General features: G+C 33.3%; 1 protein-coding gene across 3 annotated transcripts in view; it reads right to left on the bottom strand.

Moving 5' to 3' along the window:
* LOC110023751 (serine/threonine protein phosphatase 2A regulatory subunit B''beta-like) overlaps window positions 1–23872 on the bottom strand; it is a 31819-nt gene extending 7947 nt beyond the window's left edge. For 2 of the 3 annotated variants that reach the window (XR_002293940.1, XM_020723311.1), the window contains exons 1-9: window positions 23227–23872; window positions 18971–19219; window positions 18554–18659; window positions 18121–18220; window positions 17580–17685; window positions 17275–17365; window positions 12091–12232; window positions 846–993; window positions 632–741 (exon numbers count right to left, since the gene is read on the bottom strand). Coding sequence is in view for 2 of the 3 variants with exons in the window: in XM_020723311.1 (XP_020578970.1) it covers window positions 632–741; window positions 846–993; window positions 12091–12232; window positions 17275–17365; window positions 17580–17685; window positions 18121–18220; window positions 18554–18659; window positions 18971–19219; window positions 23227–23376 (1202 nt within the window). In the remaining variant the exon portion in view is untranslated. Of the gene's footprint in view, window positions 1–631; window positions 742–845; window positions 994–12090; window positions 12233–17274; window positions 17366–17579; window positions 17708–18120; window positions 18221–18553; window positions 18660–18970; window positions 19220–23226 lie in introns of all 3 variants that reach the window. The other variant, XM_020723312.1, reaches the window with a different exon arrangement.
* Window positions 23873–25446: the final 1574 nt, after the last annotated feature.

Below are 25446 nucleotides of genomic sequence, written 5' to 3'. Positions count from 1 at the left end.
GGTGATGGGGTAGAAGTATAAATTAAACAATGCATATTGCACAGGAAGCACAGAATATCTAAGTTGAGATTACTTAGATTGCATCACTTCTCCCGAACTACTGCGTAGGAATCAAGACGTTCATGATTTACAACACAAAAAAGTGGGCCGAAATAAATTCATAGGTAAAAGAGGAAATATTTTTTATTGCAAAGGACTGATCAATTTAGGAGCAGATATCCGGATTAAACCAGGTTTTCTAACTATCACCGTAATACTGTCAACATTTCTTAAGTTATGTGAGCACTAAAGGCACTAAATTTAAGATTCCAAATTTTATTTTCTCAAGAATGTAATGAATCTAATGATGAACTGATATACTAATCCAATATAATGCTTATCTGAGATGAAATTTCGTTTCTCTGATGGAAGAAAGAAAGAGCAAATACCAAGACTAGATCAAATTTACTGTTTGATATGAAGCAAACAACGGCAAGCCTATGCAGAATTTGAAAGCTATATCATTGTTCAAAAGCCACTGCTCTCCAAAAAAGGGAAAATAATAAAAAACTAAAACTAGTTGAAATAAACATTACAGAGAATACACATTTCAACAACTTATAAAAGTTTATTAACATTATCGATACCATACCAATACTCAAGGCTAGGCTCAGATGATTTATCCTCCTCAGCCAGTATGAAATAAACAAAATCTTCATAACCCATTTTCCCTTCAACCTTGCTGCTAAAGCTTCTAGGAACCTAATACACAAAGCAAAACATTCTCAAGGAAAAGAACAGGAATCCACAGGTAAACATTTAAAAATATTAACTTTAGCAAATTAGCACAAATAACAGAAACAAACCTCTGCCAAAATTCTTTCAACGATCCTATAGGTCAATGCATGATTACCATATTTTATAAGGTTCTCTCTATCAATCAAGAAATCATGATCTGTATCCAGCTCCCAAAACTTGCAGTATATGACATAAAAGTGCTCATATGAGAAGTACCTGTGACGCATGCATAATGCAATTTCAAAATATAAAAAGGAAAAAAAAAACTAGAAATATAGCATTTCAAAATCCTTGTGGAAGTACTGTGGGTTGTACCAACTACTAAGGTGCAAGCGTGTATTTTATTAAATTAAATTATTAATTACTTAATTAATTAATTAAGTATTATTATTATTATTATTATTATTATTATTATTATATTTTTGCATGCGTCTATATTAACCACATCTTAAGTACATGATTTGAAGCAAACTTGAAATAACAGTCGCATCACTCAATTGTAAAAGAATCATCCCTAGGAACTATAACTTCCATTCCATCACAGAAAATCATTAAAAAAGTCAGAAATGCCCTGCATCTGTTATATCCCAGGTTAGCCAAAACAACCTATTTTAAATTTGAATTCTGTAATTACAATTGGCTAATATTAAAAATAAAAAAAACAAATACGACTTCAGTTCAATAAAAAGGATGTGATGGAAAAGCTATAAACATTTCCTAGTTGAGACTTCATAGAGAATGTTGGGTCCCAGCAGATGGATATCATAAGGAATTGGAAGAAGGAGAAATAAAATCAAGGATTCATTTCATGGAAACCTTGTTCCACTTTTTCAGGTAGAGCTCTCCCTATTTCTTAATCATCAAAAGCATGAAATTAGCTTATTTTACAAAACTAGATCAAAATTTAATGAGTTCGAGAATACAAGATTTGATTAGTTCAACCCTTGAAATTATATTTGGATGCATCATTGCCTCATCCCGATTAGTATTCCATGTCTCCTAACAACAAGCTTATAATTAACAAAGTTAATTTTTAATTTCATATGAATAACTTCATATAAATCATATATATGCTATGCAAATTGGTTATGTTGAGATTAAATAGAAAGTTCAATAAGACCTACAGCATTTTGAGTTTAATGCCTTACAGCACTTTCAACTGGACTCATACTCACTGATAGCATCATGTCCCAACCGGATGTGCACTCTTTAATCAAACAACATAACGAATCACCCAAACTTCTATTAAATACTTCATTATGACCAATGATTTGCGGGTGATAAAAAGTTAAGATTTTAATTACTAGAATTTTTCAAAGTAGCTCATGAATTTACATCTATGTTAGAAACAACTATTTTAGGCAATAAAATTTAGGGTCCGTTTGGGCTTATACCTGCGTTCAGCGTTTTCGAAACGCCGGGGTGGCGTTTGAAAAACGCATTCGGGCCGGTGGTAAAAATACGCGCGTAAGAATTTATGCTATTATTCACCGAATCGTTCGCCTCTACTATTACCCTGCGTTCCGCGTTTAGGGATAGATTATTACTCGGCTACCCTTCGATCCCGTCTCGACGTCGTTGACCTAGATCTGCGATCAGACTCCCCTGATCTCGTCTCTGCTCCTTGATCCCGTCTGTGATCGGATTCTTCGATCCCGTGCGCCCCTCTGCACTCCCATTTCCCGTCTGGCATTAGGTTGGTGGATCGAAAGTTGTTTGAAATTTTCGCAGGTATCTCCTCTTCCCTGTAGAGAATCGCTATTTGTATCGTTGCCTGGGATGGTATGAATTATGGTGAGTTGGGAAATGCTATTACCGGGATGCGTTGGGCAATGCTATTACTGGGCAGAATGAGCACTAGGATTTCATCTTTTTTTTTTACTGGGATCCTTCGTCTAAGCTCTAGGATTATATCTTTTTTTTTGTGATCGTTCGTGTGAAATTTTTATGATCTGACAGATTATATCTTTTGATTTTTTTTATCTCAGTAGCAGTATAAGCTCTAGGGTTTTAGGGACCGCCCGAATGGTCTTGTGTTACTGCGGACTACCGGCTCCCTCACTCACGTCACGCCAGCTGCATAGCAGTGGGAGACAGTTCTACGGTTATCATAGGAGTGTTTCAGCAAGATGCAGTTTCATCCGTTGGGCTAACATTATGACATACTCTCATGCCGACAGTGATCGTATTACGATGGTTTTCCAAGAGGACAGTGCCGCTGAGGACAGACGACATCAGAGTTTTAAATTAATTGAACGTTTTAATACGTTTTAATATTTTTACTTGTAATTGTATTTCTTCTTATTTTATTTGTTTTGATACTCACGAAGTGGTGAGCAATGTATTTTAATTTTTGTAACTGAACTGTGTAATATTTGAGACATTTATTTTATCTATTATTTTTCATATACAGTTTTGTTGCAAACTGCTTAACCAAACAGGGGCAAAATTGTCGTTTATTCAACAACAGCTCCCAGAAAGCTGTTCTGAATAAGCTACCTCAAACAACAAGTCAGTTTATTCTGATAATTTGCAGCTGCCTCAAACAACAAGTCAGTTTATTCTGATAATTTACAGATTATCAGATTATCAGAATAATCTGCTTACAAATAATCAGCAGCCGCCCCAAACAGACCCTTAAACACTTCATTGAAAAATAATTTTTCTATATAGCATTCAACAATATGAAATTATTAAATAAAATAATTTATTTTTGAAAAGTCGTTAGCCACAACGAAAAGAAAATCATGTTCCTTAGTATTCGTGGTAATCCTAGAACAATGTCAATGCTCACATTCCCCCAAGATTTATAAGGGACAGGTACCAATATAAAGCCCAGTATTATGTTTTTCTCCATTTGTTGTTTAGCAATCATGCGTTACACGACAACTTGCATTAAATAGGCGATTATTACAAATCCTCAATCACGGTCATAAACTTATCTCTAAGAAAATATCAAAAAAATGAATGAGAATGCAAAAATGAGTTCCCTTAGAAATAAGATCATCCTTAATCATCAAATTCTAATCAACTATAAGTGAGGCACCAATTAAAATGAGATGTATTTCATTGCAGTCCTCATAATTAGCACAATCCACTTCAATTTGATCGAAGTTTATTCCCTAAACTTGTATAGTGTGCAAAATAATGCCAACCATACTTAAGGAATCTAAAGGTTTATTTACAGTTACAACGCTATGGCTTTGCACGTAAGTGTAGTCCTATAAAATTAAACCCGTTAGCATGCTTATAACCTAGTTTATCTTCAGAATGTATATTAAAGCCTGATGATTCAGAAATACAAAAAAATCCTTTGGTATAAGCAATGCCTACAATACCAAAGTGATTTTAAAGCATAGAAAGCTCTGGCATAATTAAAATATTTCTATTTTATATCATTAATCTTCTTATTATAATAAGCAATTAGCATCCATATTAACTCCACAATCTCCCAATCCCTACTCCAAATGAGTCAAAGGAAATCTAAAAAAAAATTATCGAAATCGGTCAGTCATAATACAAGTGCATTGATAAGTCTCTCTTTGATGTCATTCAAGGCATGCTCAGTAGATTTCATTCATTTGAATCTTCTATTTTTCAGTCAATTGGTAATTTAGGTCAAAAAAGCACTTCAATAATTTGATAAATCATTAGTAAGAAATAGCCAAATCATGGAAACTCCAAATATCATAAATAAAGTCATATTGATAGGCATAAGCCACTCTTTACTTTCTATAATCTTATCTATATCAACAATTAATCCGTCACCAGAGTCCAAAGAATATAATAAATGGAGCAAAAAAAGCAGTACATCAAGTTTAGATACAATTTTTTGATTTGCAAGTTTTCAAAGACTCTCCTGAGCTGTACTAGATATTCCTTCCTTGATTTCAACTAAATCAGAACATCGTCCAAGTATAAACCTAGAAAGTTTCCTATAACAAGTCACAAAGCATGGCTTATGATTCTCATAAAAAATGCTCTCAAGGTTAAAAAAACTCTCTAACCATTCATATAAAACATCATTTATCTTGAAAGTAATATTATATTCATCTCCATTTCTAATTCTTACTTGTAAAACAATCTTCAAGAAAATCACAGCTTCAATCATTTTATCCAGCATATCATCGAATTTTGGCATGGTAAGTTGATATTAAAATATAATTGTATTTATATCTAGAATATCCACACACACTCTCTTACCCTTGTACAATTAAGGTGTGAACAAGCACCGCATATAAAAATATATTTTCCTTAATAAATTATAATATTTAATTATTCATCCAAAATTTTTTTAAGCTCAGCATGTTTAGTAGGATTCATCTTATAATGGAGTAAAATAGTTAAGGAAGATCCAGAGTATGCTAAAAGTTATGGTTTCTTCAAGTAGTTCATCAAGACACGGTTCTTTAAATTGAGATAATAACTAGCTAAAATCCTTAGATATTGTTGTTCTTTTGGTATCATCTTGGTTCAATTCAACAGCAATCAAGGAATGTATTACTCCTTCAGCTCTACTCTCCTTTAAGAAAAACATATTAGCTAAGAATATGTAAGGATTTCTTTAGTTTATTAAACACACTAAATTCTTTGATGTTAAAAGACTTTTGAGCTTGCTAGATTTAAAGTGAACCTCGTATCATTTCAAAAAACGTCTTAGTTAAGAATATGTAGAGATTTCTCTAGTTTATTAAATATGCTAAATTCTTTTTTGATGCAAAAAGACTTAACATTGCTAGGATATGAAGTGATCCTCCTAATATTCCCTTACCAGAATGAGTGACAACCAAATCATAAAATTAAGGCCGCTTGATAAAAGCACCTGCACATCTAACGATAAGAAATCACTGTCAATCAGGAAGGACGGAAATCAGACAGCTAAATTAGGAGCTTTTAATAATTAGGAGCATCCTTATTTAAATTATTTTCAATATCTTTTCAATATCTTTATTCTATTATTTCTCTTTTAACTGAATATTTAGATTAGGAATATGTATTATTTAGTTACCTAAAATAAATTATACAAAATATTTTGGACCTAAAATAGATTGTAAGATTATTATTTAATGGAATGAAAGCAAAGGAAAAAAGGGCATCGAGCCTATTCATAACTCAGTCAATTTTTCTCAAAACTTTGACATGGTATCAAAGCCAAATTTTTGCCCTAACCACCGATAATCGTTAGAGTACTATCAAGACTCCATTCCCACCAGCCCTCTTGCGGGACGGGAAGAGAAGAATTATTTCTTTGCTTTGATTCTCGCTCTTCTGCTCGTCGTCTCATTATTTCTTCGCCTGAATCGTCTTCGTTCTACTTCGTCTTCCTTTTCAACTCAGCCAGTCTGGACAGAATCTCTCCTTCGTTATTGTTCCAAAGCTCTTAGTATTTCTATCATGGTTGTTCTCGATGTTGAATTTCGTCTATTCATCGGTGGTCTCTCCTGGTCAACGGACTACAAATCGCTTAGGCTTCGACACTCACGACTTGAGGATTTTTGGTCCCGACAATATTATTAATTTTTTGTTGACAAATTGATGTTTCTTGATCAGTCAGTATCAATTTGAGGGGGGATGTCAATCAAGAAAGATGAAAATCAGACAGCTAAATTAGGTTTTTTCTATAATTAGGAGTTTCCCATTTAAATTATTTCCAATATCTTTATATTAGGAATATGTATTATTAAGTTACCTAAAATAGATTATACAGAATATTTTGTACCTAAAATAGGTTGTAAGATTATTATTTAATGGAATGAAAGCAAAAAAATGGTATCGAGCCTATTCAGAATTCAACCTATTTTTCTCAAAACTTTGAGAGTGACACTATATCCAACATTTTTATACATGTAGTTTGAAGCATGTTTCACGATTAAAGTGAAGCAAAGCACATGACGCCAACTTTGTCTCGCTTAAGCGTGCTTTGAAGGGTTGAAGTCAATTTTTAGGATGTTGAAGTCAATTTTTAGGATTGAAGGGTTGAAGTCAATTTTTAGGATTTTTTTTTTTTTTTGCAATTGCTAAGTTTTTAATTATTACGGCAACTATTATAAATTGTTCGAAATTTTAATTTACAGGTTTACCGTCAATATTTTCCTTCAAGTTACATACTATACATTTACCATATTTCTTTCTATTTTATGTAAACTTTTAAGTCATACTTTATATTTTATGATTATTAATGAATATATTTATACATTAAAGATTTTGTATAATTTGTTAACGCTTTGGTTAATTAAAGCGTCACTTTGTTTTGCACTTTGCAATTTGAAGCAAAAATAAAGCCTTGTGCATCGTATTGCGCTTTACGCTCTGAAAACACTAACTATATCTTTATCAGTAAATGTGGCAAGCATAATGCGAATAAAGTATCTTTGGGTTATGAAGATTATAGTTTTACCTACCAAGTGTAATTTGCAAAATTGTAGATGTGATTTTGGCCTTTAAGTTGAATAATTGAAGTTCTAAATTGATACAACATTCATGCAATTCTCACTATCGAAGATGAGCTTACACATTTTTTATCATGTTTAAAGTAATATAAAACCATACAGATAGCCGACCCCACTTGTGGGATAAAGGCTTGTTGTTGTTTATAGTAATATGAAATCATACATTCACTTGAATGCAAGTACCATTAGACATCGTTGAAAAGGAATACCAGTAAAACTGTTGGTCAATGCATGCATGCCAAAATAAGAAATACTATTAAACAACTTGCTAGCATGCACACTTCTCTTCCCATCCCTTCGACTCCATAGAATTTTTTTAAAGCACATGTTTAAAGCAAAGTAATAACAAGCATAACAAGAGCAATTACCTAGAATTGTAAGAGCACAAATAAAGTATAAAAAATTGAAGTTAAAGGATAAACCATCAATCATGAGGAAGAAAAGCTTAATTGAACTGCCTTCTCAAAGCCTAGTAAAAATAGGAGAATGGAATTATAAGATTTTCAGTTACAACTACGCCTAGCAAATAGGATTTGAAATATACTATCAATCAGAATGTCTTCCTTCATAATACTCCCATAAAAATCATTTAGATTGTTGAATATCATGATCATCTATATCTTTTCTGATATAAGGAGGGGAACTTATATAATTGAAGAATTAAATTCCATTGTCTAGCTTGCAAAAGCTACAGAGAACATTTCTATAGGGCTAGCATGCGAAATCACAATTGTCTCAGGATTCTAAGGAAAGTCAAAAGGTTCTAAATTTTGGGTTCAAAATGTGAACTAATGACGAGTCTTAAAACAATCAGAGAACTTGTATTGAAGTATTATACAAAAGGACCAATATGAGGAGATGCCTTCAAATGCTATTTTATGCCACCATCCACAACACTGAGCTAATCCACAATTTTTTTCCCAATGAGTGCATCTTGAGAAAAGTTAAATATAGTAACTGCTATAGTCTTTTTATGATGTGATGAGAATCACTAAACCCAACTGAATTTTAACCAACAAAAAGTAAGTTTAACGGGAATTCATTAATCAACTCCATATTGTGGCCCAAAGGGAATAAGCTTACAATATCAAAAGCAGTCTACCACGCCCAAATATATCACTCTCAGAAAAAAATGAACATAGTTTTGCGTTCATATAAAGGTGATTGCTTATGTTTCAATATAACTAAATTTTATTGGAAATGAGTCCGATGAAACCACCTACAATTTTTTGCAAAACAACAAAAATTATAAGCAATAAAAGGTTTGGTATCCTATGAAATGTAAGCAGCAAGAGGACTCTCCAAAGCAATAGGAGCTATCAACACCAAAGGTGAAGATAATTGACAATTTTGAAGAACCACTATAACCCAAGGAACATTCATGGAAGGAAAAGAATGCAAAGGAGATGGGACAAAGAAGATGGAGAGCCAATAAGTGCTACCCAAATAGCTATGAGGTTACAAATAACAATAATCTAAAGCAAGAGATGAAAGGCATCTCAAAGGGAGAGTGGAAATTAGTCATAGCAAAGAACAAGTTTGAAGCACCAAGAACCTTCCCAAGAACCATGAGGAGCTACAATGCATGTAAGCACTCACAAACATGAGAGAAAGCATTCACATGCATGAGCGAACAACAAAGGGAAAAGACGCACGGGGCTCAAGAATATAACATCTGCATGAAGCCAAGAGTTTTGAGCACAAGGAAAAGCATAAACGTGCAATGGAATGACAAGGGATAAGCATGCGAGCGTGGCAAAAGAACCAAGAGAACGAACAAATGATCAAGTTGCTAAGCGCCATGAGACCCTTGACTCCCTAGATTAATTTTGTTAATGAGTATTTTTTGTGTTCAGAATAGTGTACTAGTGGCAATATGTAGTTTTTTTTTAAATGTCTCACTTCATATCATGCACCAGGATTATTGATACATTTTATGTAGCTGAACTTTCTTCAAATAAATTGTTAGGTTATCCAAGAACATTGATAAAGATGACAAGTTTGTTTCTTATTTTTTAAAAACCATAAAAAAATTGTTAGATGCTATTCTTAAGATTTCATCAATCTTTCACCATTAAATTGATGGTTGGAACGAAGCAATAAATAAAAGTCTTAGAAATTTATTAAAATGTTTGATAGAAAAAATCATGGTAATTGGGATATATATCTTCCTACTACTAAATATACATACAATAACATTATATGCAAATCTATGGGCAAGGCATCATTTTAAATTGTTCAAGGATCGGACCCTAGAAAGCCTAGAGTTCTTTTCCCTTTCTAAATACATGTAAATTATGATTGTGTTGCATCCCTTGCATAATATCTCAATGCTTTACATGATGATATTAGAAAGTAAAATGAATTTCTTAACAAAAAAATATTTTAATACTATGAATGTTAAAAACAATTGTAATCATATAAATAGGGTGGCTATCATGAGTCATATAAGTGTAAAAACAAGCATAAGAAATCGAATGCAAGAGCATAAGGTTTTCAAAAGTAGCAAAAAATCAGTTTCAATGCTTATATGTTAAATTTGTCTCATATATGTTGACTAATCTAATTTTCAACATTGAGGATATGTTATCTTATCCAGGAATATTGCAACCTCAAAAATTTCTTGTTGATTCTTCCAAAGAGGAATTTCTACTAAAGTTCTCTCTGTCATTGATCTCATTCTAATTATGTCCGGCTATCTGCTGTCTTGGATGTTAGAAGTATCATTTCAAATAAGTAATACTAGCAAATAAAAGACAGACCTCCTTTTCTAGATAAAACCATAGATGAACTACAAAAACCAACCAATTACAAAGAGTTATCTTGAATGACTAGATGGATATTAACTCTCCAGAGAAGAGTTCTTTGCACCCTGGAGGATTTGATACAATATCGGCCTGTAAACTACCCAAATCATCCCGTAAAAACAAAACTGGCCATAAACCAATTACAAAGAGTCAAAACAGAATTGAACCATGCATGTTTTAAGTCAATTTAAGTCAATTTCTCTCAATCTTTAAAATTAAATTATTTTATAGGATTGTATCTTCTTTTCAGAAAGAGTGCTTGAAATTTGAACATTTATTAAGATTGAATTTGATTTCAAATATTTGGCCTTATCCTTTATTTCTATAAGAAACAAACCATGCTGTGTAATTGGTTATTGATTATTAGAGAATAAAATCAAATTATTTGTGTGGCTAATTGAGTGCTCCTAAGTTCCAAGTTATACAAACAAATCACTTCAAGTTGGGTATGGGGGGTTCTTACTCTCCTATCCATCATTTCTAATTAATTAATCAATCAAAATAACTTATCATCTTGTATATTAAATATAATTAGAAATTAATCAGTGTGTTAATTAAGATCACAAGTTTTTTTTATTTTTTAATGAAAAAGTCTATGTTAATAAACCAATTGATTAATTAGCCAAAAGGCAGTTAAATTTTTAAATTAATTAGAAACTAATTAGTATTTTATTACGTTTATTAAGATCTTGGCAGTATTAAATTATGAAAATTAAGCATGATATGATTAAATAATTAATAGTAATTGGTAAATAGTGTGTGATTTAATCTAATAAACTATTAACAAGGTTTAAGTTAAGCTGATAAATATTTTATTAGCATTAATTATGCAAATTAAGTTCTTAATGATTTAGGTTAGTTAGGGATTAATTTAGGTTTTATTAAAATCATTATAGCTTATCTGTATTGAATTATGCTTATTATAAATAGTATAATTAATAACTCATGAATAATAATTAGATATCTATCATCATTAATTACAAATTAATTATGATTTTAAAGAAGATAATTATTTAAATTAATAAAAAGAAAGTTTCACCGACTAATTTAATATAATTACTTCAAATACTAATTAACCAAGTGTTTATGATGATAGGTAAATTTAAATAAGGGTTAAATAATATTTAATTAGATTAATCATGGCAAAAATTAATTAAAATTTAAATAGAGTTAATCGATAATTGCTTAGATTTTTTTTCTTTTTATATTTTAGCTGCAAACATGTCTTATATTATTGTTTTACAAATATAAAATAGAGAGATAGCCTAAATATGTGAGAGTTTAAATTGAAATTAAAAATAAAACGAAAGCAAAAAATATCCAGACATGGTCTATGTAATTATTTTTTGTTGCACTTGTTAATTTAGATATGACTTCTAACATAATATAGTTCCGTTCACTTAGAGACTGTAGACCAGATTGTAGACTACAGTTTCTCATCTTTCAGGGTTTGTCAAAGTGGGTCCATTCTCACTGAGTTGAGGTTTCGGGTATTTAAAATATTTACAGAGAAAGACGTGTTAGATCTGTAGGGTAAGATCAATCAGTAGGGGAACCTTGAAATACCGTTTATATGAGAGAATTTTTTATTCAATATTCTTTCTTTCAAGTAGGTTTGATAAGAAAAATGCAATTAAGATATCGTCATGCTTGTAGGAAAAATATGTTAGTTCCCTTCAATATTTGCGTAAATGTGAATATCCGATGTTCCATGCTCCAGAAAACACATGAATGGTTCAGATTTTGAGTGGGCTGAGTTACTTTCTAAGAAAGATCCCATTTGAGGGTTAAGATATTCATAACTATCAAGTCTCTATGAAAATGCTAACATTAACGACAAATCAGTACATCAGATCACAGTACCTGGAAATCTATCAAACTATAATGTTTTTCTTCAACGTGATCTCAAGGAAATTAATGACAGAAATGAAAAGCAGCATCCGCCACTAAATAGAATATCAGAAATCCAGTCAAAGGGAGGCAAAGGAAAGTATACTCATCGTGGAGCATTTTTTCGGATATGACTAATTTTAGGAATTTGTTAATGAGTTTCTCACCTCAAAACCATGTTGATGTCCTCCTCGTGATCAGCATGTTGCATTGCAGCAATTAGATCTCCTCGCTTAAGCTCTCTGAGGGTTAGATGACCATTTCCCGATCTATTCACATAGTAGAATATTCGATAGATGACTGTTTCAGCTGGAAAAAAGATTTGGGTGGCGCATAAATTAGCATGAAAAATGTTCATTGAAGAAATAAGCAGCACATTTGGAATTGAATCAAGCATGGGAGTTGTTAGATCTCAATTTACAAGCAGTGGTTCAAGCCTTTAAAGGAAGTGAGTCAAACAACACGAATGAACTAAGATCCGCAACACTGCGCCCATGCATAAACTAGATTTAAAGTATCTTTGCAAAAGAAATTAACAAAAAACATAATTTTTGGCAGCATTTACATATATAGCACACAATGTTTATGTCTTTACGTATCTCACACCTAAAATTTTCATATTTACACACATAGCACTTGAAACTTTAATATCAAAACAAAAACAGCACTATTTCCACTATCTAAAAGTGAAATATTCATTTTTCATGCATAGGTTTAAAGCATCAAAGTGTTATGTATGTAAATATGAAAGATTGGGATAGATATATAAATACATGAGAATTAAGTGCTAAGTATGTAAATTTCCCAATTTACTTTTATAAAAAGGCAAGATATAAGAACATAATGTTAAATAAGAAAGAGTTTAAAAGCAATGACATTTCTTAGTTTCAACTGAATTTGGAATCAAAGTTTTATAGAGTACAGAAGTCTCTCTACTTTTATGTTGGGTTGCATGCTTGATAGGTGCTTTAGCTAAAAATACCATTAAAGTAAACAAAGACCAAAATACAACCTTACATTAAAGTGAACTAACGCTGAACCTGAAAAGGCAATTAGAGCCCAAAATATACGAGGGACCCCAGAGGCAACTGAAGTAGGAGGCTTTTTTAGTCCTTATAAGCGCCATCAAAGAAGCCTCTAAAAGCAGCCTTCAGTAAGAAGCTAAATATAGCAGGGAATAACAATGGAGAAACTTGCATGACCCAAACAAATTGTGGAACCAGTTCCTGTTTGGCCCTAAACATAGGGCTTGCTTGGGATCAATTTTGTTTTTTGTTTTTTTCTTTTTCAGTTTTTTTTTTTTAGGATATTTGTTTGGGATATTTTTTTGGGGTGTTTTTTTTTTTTTTTTTTGTTACTAAAAGTGAATAAATATATTTTTTTAATGCTCAAAATAACTTTCCTTCCTCTCTCTACATATTTCCTTCATTATTTGGTATCTCAGAGCAACTGCATCTAATTGCATCCAGATTCTTGATTTGATTATTTTTTACTTTAAAGGGCTCTATACCTTCACTGGTTTGGGCTTTTTGAGAGACTTATATGTGATTTCCTTTTCTGGAGCACTTCCTATTTTGTTTATTAATTACAATAGAGGGATGTTTTACATAAGTTCCTTCCTTTATAACTTTTGTTTTGTTGCTCTTCTATCATGGGCTACAAAATATGGAAGCTGAAGTTTTGTTCTCATTTGAGTACTAGTGAGAATAATGGGAGACGTAAATCTCTAAAAACATCACTATGGCCTTGTTTGCCCCAAATGCATCTTAGGATGGATGCCCTTCATGATATTCCCTCTTCCTCATCAAATTTTTTGTGCAGTGGTCAAGTATTATTCCTTTATGATTTTGTATAATCGAAATCCATCAAACTCACCCATACACTCATCTACTAGTGTCTAAAGCCAAAATTGATCATTTTCTCCACCGTCCCAAATCAACCGACCTTTCAATCGCACACCCACCAAAGCAAGCCTCATGCTCGCACTCAGCATAGGCTTCCACGCCCTTGACAATCCTCCAATTTTCTTCACTAGACCAATTAAGCGTGCACTCCCAGACCTCGTCAACAATCCCATTTGCAATTGGAGAACATTGGCCACTAGCATCAATCCCAAACACATAACCTCAAGCCCATAGCTACTTGTCATGGTCACACCATACTACTTTACGCTTGTGCTAAGAACCACCCTCTGATCATGCAAGTGATCATGCATGTGACTTTGAATGCACCCTTATTTCGCACAAACTATGACAAAAGCATACTAGAGCCTTACACTTGCATCCTAGTCCCTACTACCCATATGCATAGTGATCTTGTTCTACAAATAAGGGTGTAAACAAGTAAAGTCGAGCTCAAGTCACACTCTGCTTGAGCTTGAGCTTGATTAATTAATCAAGTATGAGCATAAGTCTATGAGTTCAATCCGGCTCACGAACTTCCTTTTTTATTGTAATAAAAGGCAACAATATTAATTTAAACTGACTTTAAAATAAAATAATAATAAAATGAGTAATTGGGAGATAAATAATGATAAACTACTTCTATAAAATATAAGATATCTTTTTTTTAATACTTTAATAGTATAAAGATAATATCTTGAAATTTCATATATTTTGAGTATATTTTATATTAATATTTTTTTAAATGAGTCGGCTCACGAGCAAAGAGTCGAGTCAAGGCTGACTTGGGCTTGGCTTGTTAGTTCATCAAGCTCAATTCACGAGCCACTTATCGAACTAAACCCAAGCTTGCTCATAAATTGGCTTTGCCCACTTACACCCCTATCTACAACTACGACGCAATTATCATGTCCCTGCTTCCTTACGAGTCCTATATCCTAACAATTCCAATATTGACGTCATCCCCACAAACATTTAGGTGACCCATAATAGTACTCTCCCAAATAACGGATTGCATCACCACTATTTCCCATTAAACTATTGAAGAAATCTATTTCTCCTTCCAACAAATAACAACAATTCAAGCGCACACATCAAATATTGAAGCACAATCATTTTGAGTCATTTGATCGGGCCTAAGGCATGCAACAAGTATGTCTGTGGTACATTGTAGATGGTCATGCAATGGTATAACTCATCACCCTTTTTGAATATATTCCAAAAAAATTGTCAAGGATTCCTACAACTAGATAGTGATTGACTAGTGAAATACTACGGATGACTAAAACAAAGAACAAAGGGAGCTCAAGGATGATATTTTTGTGAGATTTTAGTTCTATTTATTTTTAAATAAACTGGGAAGCATGATTCATTCTTGACCTCCCCTACTAAAAGACCAAACTTGATTGTGTTTCCAGCAACAGAAACAAACTTTTGTAAGTAAATATATGTTTGGGCTCTTATTTAAACTTTCGTACAAATTTTGTGAACTTAGGCTTTTTTCCATTTTTTTTCTTTATTCCTTCTTCAATGTTTTGTTTTGCTATGCATCGATCATATGATTTCCATTCCAGCAATGCAGAGCGAAATTGTGATTTTTTCTAATTTTAAATTTTGTTGAAAAATTCAACAGTGCTTCCCAGTAAAGAAAGGGCAACAAGTATCAAGCTGAGCAAATCATACCCAAGCCAAGAAAAGCATGCATAGTGGGCCTAGGTCATATAGGCGACAAAACATTGTCCCTCAATGCAAAAAAAAAGTAGGCATTCGCAGCATTCTTGCATCAGCTCTATGGGAGAGTGTATGCTCTAGCGAGCTAGAAGTTTAGGAGGCATATGAAAAAAGATAGAAATATGGGATAACATATTGTTGGAGAGGCTCATAATGTTAATCCACCAACAATTTGTTGCCAAGTGGGTATTATGTTTTCTCATGTGTCTATCAGTCTCATCCCCTCCAATTTATAAGAGAAGGAAGGGCCCCCCTTAGCTTTTCTGAGTTATGAAGGACTAATTTCAAATGAGAAAATCGTGAGTGGCACTCAGAATTTAAGGTTAAGATTCAAGAGAGAGCATTTATTTGGCCCCCTCAATTGGGAGAAAACTAGCTCTGCAGCGGACAAAGGCTAAACCAGAGTTGCAGGTCGACCATGATTAGATGCACGCCCTATTGAGCACTAGGGCTGTCAAAACAGCTCGTTGTTCGCGAACAACTTGTGTTCGGCTCGTTCGCTAAGTTAACGAGCCGAACTCAAACAACACAAATAAATATTCGTTCGTTCGCGTTCAGCTCATTTTGGCTCGAAATACTACTAATCAATTAATTTTTTGTAATATTTTTAAAAAGTTTAATTAAATACAAGGCTACAAAAGATTTATAATCAATAAAAAGTATTAATTAAGAAAGAAGAATAAAAAATATTAAATTAGATTCAAATGATGTTTTAAATATTTCCCCAATCCTTAACATCTTATGACTACGTGATTAGGGTTTTCAAAACGACTCTTTGTTCGTGTACGGCTCGTGTTCGGCTCGCTAAATAATAGAGCCGAACACTAACACATTTTTTGAGCTCGAAATATAAACAAGCCGAACACGAACTGAGCCTGGGCTCGCTAGTGTTCGACTCGTTTACACCCCTATTAAGCACTAGCCTGCTGTAGAACGTGAATCAAGGTGCAACCTATCACAAATTTTCTATAGAGTAGACTTAGCAGCTTCTATTTTTACTTAATAAAATTACTGAAAAAAATAGCATGGCGCTATCCATCAAGAACTGCAATTGAGTGCAGGATCCAAAATCCTGACCTTTTGATTCAAAAGCAATACCATTACAAGAAGCCTACTGTTTATCGTTCTACTTCCACCAGTGTTCAAGTTTAGTTTTCTTCTTTCCATGCACTTTTGAACCACTTCAACTTGAGACCAAAAATCACATTCAACAAAAAAACAAAAACTGGTATTTTCTTTATTTGTAAAATTCATCTTAGTTGAGTCCCCAATCTTGGTTAAGTTCCACAGGTTGCTATAACTACTACTCAGAACCTCATTATTACTAGAAGGGTATTGGGCAAAGGGAAAAAAGTTATCACAACACCAGCAAGCAAGAAGCATTAGGCTTCCAATAATATTGAATCACTTAACTGATTTTATTTATGAGTAAATTAATAGGAATGGCATTGGGCATCTGAGAAGGACTAATTTGAATAAAATAATGAACAAAAGAGGTGTGGGCTTTTTGCCATGAGGAAAGAGAATCGCAATCTTAAATGGAACCCATGATAGTCCCTCTTCATTCCAACATTTGAGGGGAAACATGGGGAACTTAACCCTCATTAAGAACATCAAAATAGAATTAACGTTGACAATTCATACAAAAATAAAATAACATCAACTAGTGGGAACAACAACAAATTGTTTAATATCTTGCAAGCTACTGAGAAACCTCACCGTATCTTTCCTGAAACTCAGGAGTACCCTGCAAAAATTCCAGTCCAGGATGAGTTGCCAAAAGATCCCTAAGTACCGGTTTGAAGTCCTCCTGCACCAATTCATTTTAATCCACTCAGAAATAGAAAAGTAAGACAACGTAGCACCAAGTGCTTCATCACCTTGCTGAACTGAAGTGTAAGAAGTAGAAACAAACAACGGACATGTATAAAATGAAAATAAGAAGAAATATGGTGGTAAAAGCTCAAAAATGCCAGATGTAAATGCTTCAACAAAAAGAAAGATAATTAAAGGTAAAAACTAACCTGAATAAGGTAGTTGCGGTCCGGATGCTTCAAAATATTAAATATTTGAGTTGGTGTATCCATAGTCATCATATTGTTATTCACCCAATAACTAACAAATGCATCCCTATCATCATACCAAAGTCGAACTGGCAAATTAGAGATCATATAAATTAAAGAACGACAAATAAACCTATGCTTACAGGAACATAATTTCAATAAAAACAGCATTTACGGTTATAACTACACCAGCCACTATAGAAAAATAAAAAACCACTGAAAGACACAAAAGATTTATATTCAGAGCCCAACCCCTAAAAAGTTAGTTGAATGCAGATGGTGGTAAATGCTGAGCTAAAAATTATATATAAAAATTAGGTTTGATGCAAAGACTCGCAAACAAAAGTGAACCCAACCAACTGCAGTTTAATTTAGATAGAATAAACAAAGATCTTCCCTACATAAAAAAACAAGCAAATATGGAAGAGAAACTCTCATTAGTTGATCTTATCATTATACAAAATACCGCTTAAAAAATTTAGGGTAAAAGAAGATTGCACACCTATTTACAGTTCCAGCACAGTCAGCATCAATCTTTCTGAAAAGAACACTAGAAAAGAAGGACGGCAGCTTGCAAATTTCTTTAGTAACAATTTTAAATTCTGATGCCATAGAAAGAAAATAGTTCACCTTCTTAAGGTGCAATTTAACGTGAAGATAAAAGGGACATTTACATTCATACCACACAATTCCTATTTATTTACATATCTAACAACTAAACTCTATTTTTTCCTTTTATACCACCGAAACCTTTCATATCGCATCAAAAATACCATTATTTTAAATTTTAAAAAAGTGAGATACACCTTTCCATGCATAGGTAAGTGACATATATGCTAAAATTGAAGTTTAGGCGTCAGATACGTAAATACATAGGAATTGAGTGCTATGTATTCAAATCATCCAAATACAAATAAGATAGAAATGCCATGCACCTTGAATTTGCAATCCATCCAACTTGCCAGAGAAAATCTGAGCAATTCTTTCTAAGCACCGCTCTTTTAGTTCATTTGGGGGTGGCTGTCCATTCTGAAAGTAGAACTGTTCACACACACAAAGGAAACATTGATACAGTATCAATAAGGGAAATGACAATGTTCAGATGAGCTGAATATCAATTGTTTCTTATGAAAGGATAAAAGCATTTTTACAATAAAGACCTAGGCTCTATTTGGAAGGGGAAAAGCTAAAGGAAACAAAATAAAATATAAAATATAAGTAATTTACGGGTTTGAGAAAGAATAGCAGCGATTGATATAAGATCTTCAACTTCTTTTTTTTTCATTTCTTTTCATTCAATTTCCCAGTATAAAAACAGAGCCTTAGAAAAAAAGTGAGAAGACAGTTGATACCTGAGGGATGACTTCCTTAGCTGGCTCTCTAACTACTTTTAATGGAGATCCTAGAGATGATGGCCCTGCACCTGAACCACGTTTCATGAAACGAGGAGATCCCGAGCTGCTTCTTGGTGAAAGAGGAGGTGCACTGCCAGCAGGGAACAAAGAAGGCAATGCATTGCTAGTAGCAGAATTTGCACCACCGGTACAGCTAGGAGAATTCAATGGCAGTCCATCCTTCGCATCTTCAATTAAAGATCTAACCTATAGATGTGAAGACTAACATTTCAAAATAAATTAAAAAAAAAACTGCGCGTTAAGGTCTCAGATCACGTGAAAGCAAAAAATAAAGGAAAAGAATAATGCATGCAAAATTCAACTCATGATAGGGATAAATGGAGAGAAAAGGTGTAAAGAACCAACATGAATAAAGTAGGGTCTTATTTGGCTCAATTTATTAATCATAAGTCCAAAACAAACCTAGATCAAGTTCAAAAATTTAAAGCAGTTCAACCTTGGCTAATTTATTATCGAGCTAAAAATAAGCTAAACACAAACGACAAGTCGAGGGATTGACTATTGATCCAAGGCCAAGTTTTAACTTGATGTTTCTGATTGAATAAGAAAGGTTTGTGAATTTCATAGCATGGTCTTTTTAGGAACCGTAAAACATGTGATGTCCACGATTTTTTAAGCATGCATTTGATTGCTTTTGATAGTAAAATATAACTTATACACATAAATATATTTATGCATATCAATAAATCAAGGTCTTCTTGATAAAAACATAATCAAGTAGCTTTTGTTTAACTTTGGCTCATTCAGTAAAAGAGCCGTGAAATCAAGTTCAAGCTTTTGCCATTTATTTAAAGAATAAGATAAAATCAAGCCTGTTGTGCAAAACATGAATTGTTTATGAACATAGATCACTTTATTTTATAACCCTCCCTAAGAGTGAGTTATGCTTAGCTTTAGGCTTCCAATGAAATATGTCATGAAAAAGTATACCACAACTAATGAGACAACATGTGTGTGTGTGTGTCAAGTATAACAATTCATTCATATCCAATAGCTTGACATTGGGCTTATGTGATCTATGGCCAAGAATGATAGAGCAAGTCATCTTCCTTATGCAAGTGCAAGAGAGTTGAGGGAGAAAGATAGGGAGTATCTGTAGAGGCGGAAAGCAAGAGGTGTTTGAGCAGAGCGTGAGGCAAGAAACAATCAAGAATAGGAGGATGGGAAATCTGAGTCTCTTTATTCAAGTAATCTTATTTTTTATTTTCTTCTTATAACTCTTAATGCTTATAGTTGCTATAAGGTTGTTCATAGTTTTTTATAGCTAGTATTATTTACTTCTTATTGAATATGGCTATTATAGTTTCTTTTAGGGTTCCTTTATTTGCTATTATTGTAACAGAATTTAATAATATAATAATTTTATTGTTTGGCTTAAAAGTCTGCATATTTGATATCCTGAATGAGAATATGACAGTTTCTTTATTATGATACGATAATTTCCTAATTATTCTTTATTTTATGAGTTTTTTCATGTTCAAGGCTAACCTCTCAATCCTCCTAGAGGTTTATGCCTAGCCTCGCTAAGAAAAGAGCCTCGTTTCCTAATTCCACCTTCTTAGACCTTGAGGTAACATGCATCTTCTGCAGAAGAACCTTGCAAACTCTTAAGAAGATGGATGACACTCTACACACATCTAAGGTAAACCACTAGAATGATAGCAAAATGTGAAAGTTAAGGCTTCAACTACAACTTTCATAGCAACAAGTCCTAAAATTTTCACTAGATATGTGTGGCATTAGTTTTATCTTCACCTTAAAAGTCAAAGAGACTATGGATCTATGTAGCACCGACACTTCTAAAAAAGTGTTCTACCTATGTCGGACACAGACATGACTCCGACAATTGTCCAACATTGCAAAAGATGTTTAATTTTTTTTCAAACCCGAACACATTCAGGACATGCCTCGGCATGCCATTAGACACAAGCTCCCACGATTTTGAAGAAAAATGGGGCACGAAAAGTAGAAAATTAGAAATATACTTGTAGCCCTAACTATACCTCATAGTCGAACATGTCTCCACTCTCATCGTGCCAAAACTCTCTCCAACATTTGTCAGAGCAGGGTCGAAGAAGTCAAGCATCCAAAGTGCATCCCACATTCATCAAAACCAAGCATTGGCAGTCCCCTCATTGTTCATGAAACCCAAAAGTCAAAGGTTCATCCTGCATTCGTCGAAGTCGAGCGTTGGAGTTCCTTTTTATTCACGAAGTTAAAATTGCACTCACTAAAGAAGAAGCCGCAAGCTTCTTTGTCGCAACCTAGCAAGAGTTGAATATGTTTGTGGAAGTTGATGTTATACGTTGCGTTGAAGCATTAGTCGAACCCTACGATGCATGCACTAAAGCCTCTATTCATCGAAGAGTCAAAATCACCTCAATTCTATACGTGATAATTTATATTTATTTTTTAATATTTAATGAGATAATAGTTATAAATTTGTATTTATTTTAATTCTAAAAGTTAAATTTTAACTTGATTAATTGAAAAAGGTGTAATCGTAGAACAGTTTAAATTTTAATAGATAAATTGGAGAAATTTTTTCAAAAAATATAATATATCTCATTTTAAAATAGCCAATTTTTCAATTTATAAAGATAAATTTTACTCTTGCATGCTTTATTTTGTGTTGTTTTTAATAGAGAACAATGAAAAATGATATAGTTTAAATTAATAATATATTAAATATAAAAAAATATATCTATGAAATATCTTTTAAATCAACATATCTTCACAGATGTGGACGATAAATAAGAAAATGAATATTAATATCTTTTAAAATCAACATTATAAAAATCAAGCAAAGTGATGAAAAAAAATGTTTTCAATGTTAGAATAATGAAATAGAAGGATATAAAATAATTTATATATACATATATATATATATATATACATACATATATATAGTTTAAAATCATCATCATCCAATCCAATCACATACAAGAAACAATTTTCACCCAAAAAAACCCAAAATAAAAAGTATTTATAGCTTTAGAATAAAATTTCTGCTCACAGCATGTCCCATACCAACCCCAATGGAAATCTCAATGTGAAATTCCATAAACTAGATATACGGAAAAAAAATTAAATGGTTATTTTAACAATGGTATAAAGCCAACTGGATAGAACTAATATAAAAATTCATGTAATTGCAAGTTAATATACAATTTGAAAACCCCGTCGCCAACTAAACCCTATATCGACCAGTAAACTCTCTCTGATATTTGAATCCCTGGCTACCCATGCCCCTTAGGCGATTCACAGCCCCCAAGCAACCCGTAAGCCTCACTGTGATCCCATGACTCTTCATTGTCCTATTTGTCTATAATTCTATGCCCTATAAATAATTTCCGCTAACAATCAACAAAAGACCAACCAAATTATCTTACAAAATAAAAAAAAAGCAATATACTTAATTCACATTGCATTTAAAATACTCCAGTAGCATAAATGCTTGCAACCAAACCCATTCTACTATTTTGGAGATATTAGAGCCTGAGTCTCATCTATCACCAGTATCTTTGAGGGGTTTTGAACCTTGCTTCCCTTCATCAGTAACAAGTATGGCTGGAATGAAAATGCAGGTTATGAATATATGTCGACCACACAAACATTTTAACTATTTCAGCCAAATTTAGCAGATTATTAAATATGTGGTTAATTTTAATGGCAATATATGCAAAACTATGCCGACATTGCATTACAATCTTTGCATGTAAGTTAGCAAAACAAAAAACAAAAAACACCCTAATGTTAAAAAACGTAATTCTAAGCATTTTTCATGTTTTCATTTCAAGTAGCTCCAACAAGAAAAATAATTGGCACCAACATGACTAGAACTAAAGTTATATGGGCTCATCTTTCAAATAATTTTTTTTAAAAGCATAGCATTTTTCAACATGTATGCATCTCCTCCGCTTGCAAAAGATTTAGTTTAAATATTCTAGCAATATCATTGAAAAAATGAATTCATGTGTTTTATTTCTGATCTCTAAATTCCTTTTTTTTTTTTCTTTTGGCTTTAGATGTCAATTACACTGCTACTCTCCACAAACACGGCACTACGCTAACCAAAAAAAATTAATTAGCAGCACTACTTACACATACTTTTGATCCAGAACAGCATTCAATTTAAAACATTATGAAAATTACCAACAACTGCGAGAAAACAAATGCCAAAGAACCAATACCAGACGAACAGTCTCCGGGATAGAAAGCCACTGGGCATACAGCTGCTCCGCAACATGAGGGTTTTCCTTCAAAGCCAAGGGAGAAATCTCCGCCAGCTGTAGTAAATCAGGGTCCAAAGAAGCACCGTCCTTTGATAACTTCACCTCCATCCCAACTCAGATTTCACCTATATCTCTCATGTAACAACTGTCAGCGCAAACCAGCAGACAGACGCCAAAATTCAGATTCTCCACTCAACGCTTGCGCAGCACAAACCCTAAATCCTCAAACCTACAGGTCTCGCCACCATTCCTCACTAGACTCCACGCAAAACTCAACTAACGCGCTCTGGTCTACCAAATGTCAATCGGTTCTACCCTTCCACGCGAGGCCAGAATCTTTCGAGGCACACCGGCATCATACAACGCGATAGAAAGCGGAATCCTCGCTATCGGGACATGGAACCGTGCCGCTGAGAGAGAGAGAGAGAGAGAGAGAGGAAGCTATAACAACGGAAATTCAGATCGAGCGGGGGATCAGGAACAATTGACGGGGGAAGGAAGAGGAGATGGGCGCTTCAAATAACTCGGTGGAACAGCACGAATGAGGAAGAAAGTCCCAATTTTAGAAACGAAGCCGAAAAGGGTCCGGTGGTCCCATTTTTAATACTGCGCTTTCCTGATCCATATTTCGAGGGGTTAAGGAATTTTATCTTAATCTGGGTTTTATTATTATAATTATATGTTAATTATATTCTTAAAGAAGTGGTTATTAATCTTAATCTAGTTTTTTTTTGGTTTTGGGCATATAAAGATTAGGTAGAATACAAAGGGTTATAGCATTTTTCTTGCCCTAAATTGAAGAACTATGAATCATAAAGTATGTTTGTGTGAGATAGATTAGTCAGGTTATGAGTTGAGTCGCACGTATTTTAATTTATTGCTCACAATTTAAAAAAATTTGTGTATATGTATATAAGAAAATTATAGCTTTATGCGCCCTAAAATTGGGGGGATTGAAGAAATATGAACATTGTTTAATGTATTGGAGAAATATGTTTTAATGTTTGGTTATACGGAAAAAATTACAATTTTTAAATGCTCCCACTCTTTAGAAAATAATCTAAACCCTCATGGAATAGGTAAGTAATATTTTAATCATAAGTGTTTCTCGACCCTTTCTCTTCTAAGTACACACTCTATCTTCACCATACATCTGTGGGTTGCGGCAATACTCTAAAATGATAGTTTCACTCCATTTATCATCTATGAAGATTGATGATAATATTTTTAGTTAATTTATGATCAAATATGGATTCGCAACCTAAACTCTAAACTTAGAGCATCGAGTGTACATCAGAAATTCTTTAACACAAAATTTGAGGAGATCAGATGGATAAAAGGAAAAAAGGAATGCGGGTAAAGAGGGCTCATAAGCAGAAGATCAAAGGGCCCATAGTGGAATTCCAAGATTCCACTAGCGGAATATCAAAGGACTTACTTGACTAGGTATAACCCTCATGAAACGGTGTTAGATGTCGACCAAATGCATGTCATCTGAACTAAGGACCAAGGCCAATTGAGCAGACCGAAGGCATCGACCTCCCTCTCGCCACAACTTGAATCAAGAAAAGAGCTCAACATTGTTAGTCATCTCACAGACATCCTTGAGATTCCTCATCAAGGGTCAAGAACTGACCACAACATAATCACACGGAGCATCCCGAAAAGATCATCTTATCAAGAAGTGAGGTACATATTAGATTATGGTGATTCACTCACTGCTTGATAACCTAGACTTGCTTTGCAGATAGGAGTTCATCATTCATATTTCAATAGTCGGCAACCAGACTATAATACCCAGCCGACAAAGCCAAGTTGATCAAGTCGAGCCTTGCCAACCCGAAGACCATCAAAGGTCGATCAACAACCTTAATTCAACACAGTTGGATGAGCGGATTGTGTCGAACCAAGACCCATCAATTTCAACCACTAAGTTATAGAGTTATCGAGTCAAAGACCCATACATGTAAATTTTTAAAATAACATATAATTCCCCCATTCAACTCCCCTCCCTTTACTCTATAAATAGGGTGATTATTTCATGCGATGGGGCTAATCAATAATTAAAATTATTGTTCATTCTTTGCACTTCTCTCGCTTGATCTCTCTCCTGTCTTAGTCATTAACAGACAAACCAGAATTCAAAAGATAAATATACCATAAACTTAGAACATTGTT

This window comes from Phalaenopsis equestris, unplaced genomic scaffold (assembly GCF_001263595.1).
Source record: "Phalaenopsis equestris unplaced genomic scaffold, ASM126359v1 Scaffold000229, whole genome shotgun sequence".
NCBI lineage: Eukaryota > Viridiplantae > Streptophyta > Magnoliopsida > Asparagales > Orchidaceae > Phalaenopsis > Phalaenopsis equestris.
The sequence above is the reverse complement of the archived record's forward strand: the minus strand, read 5'-3'. Positions and strand labels throughout refer to the sequence as shown.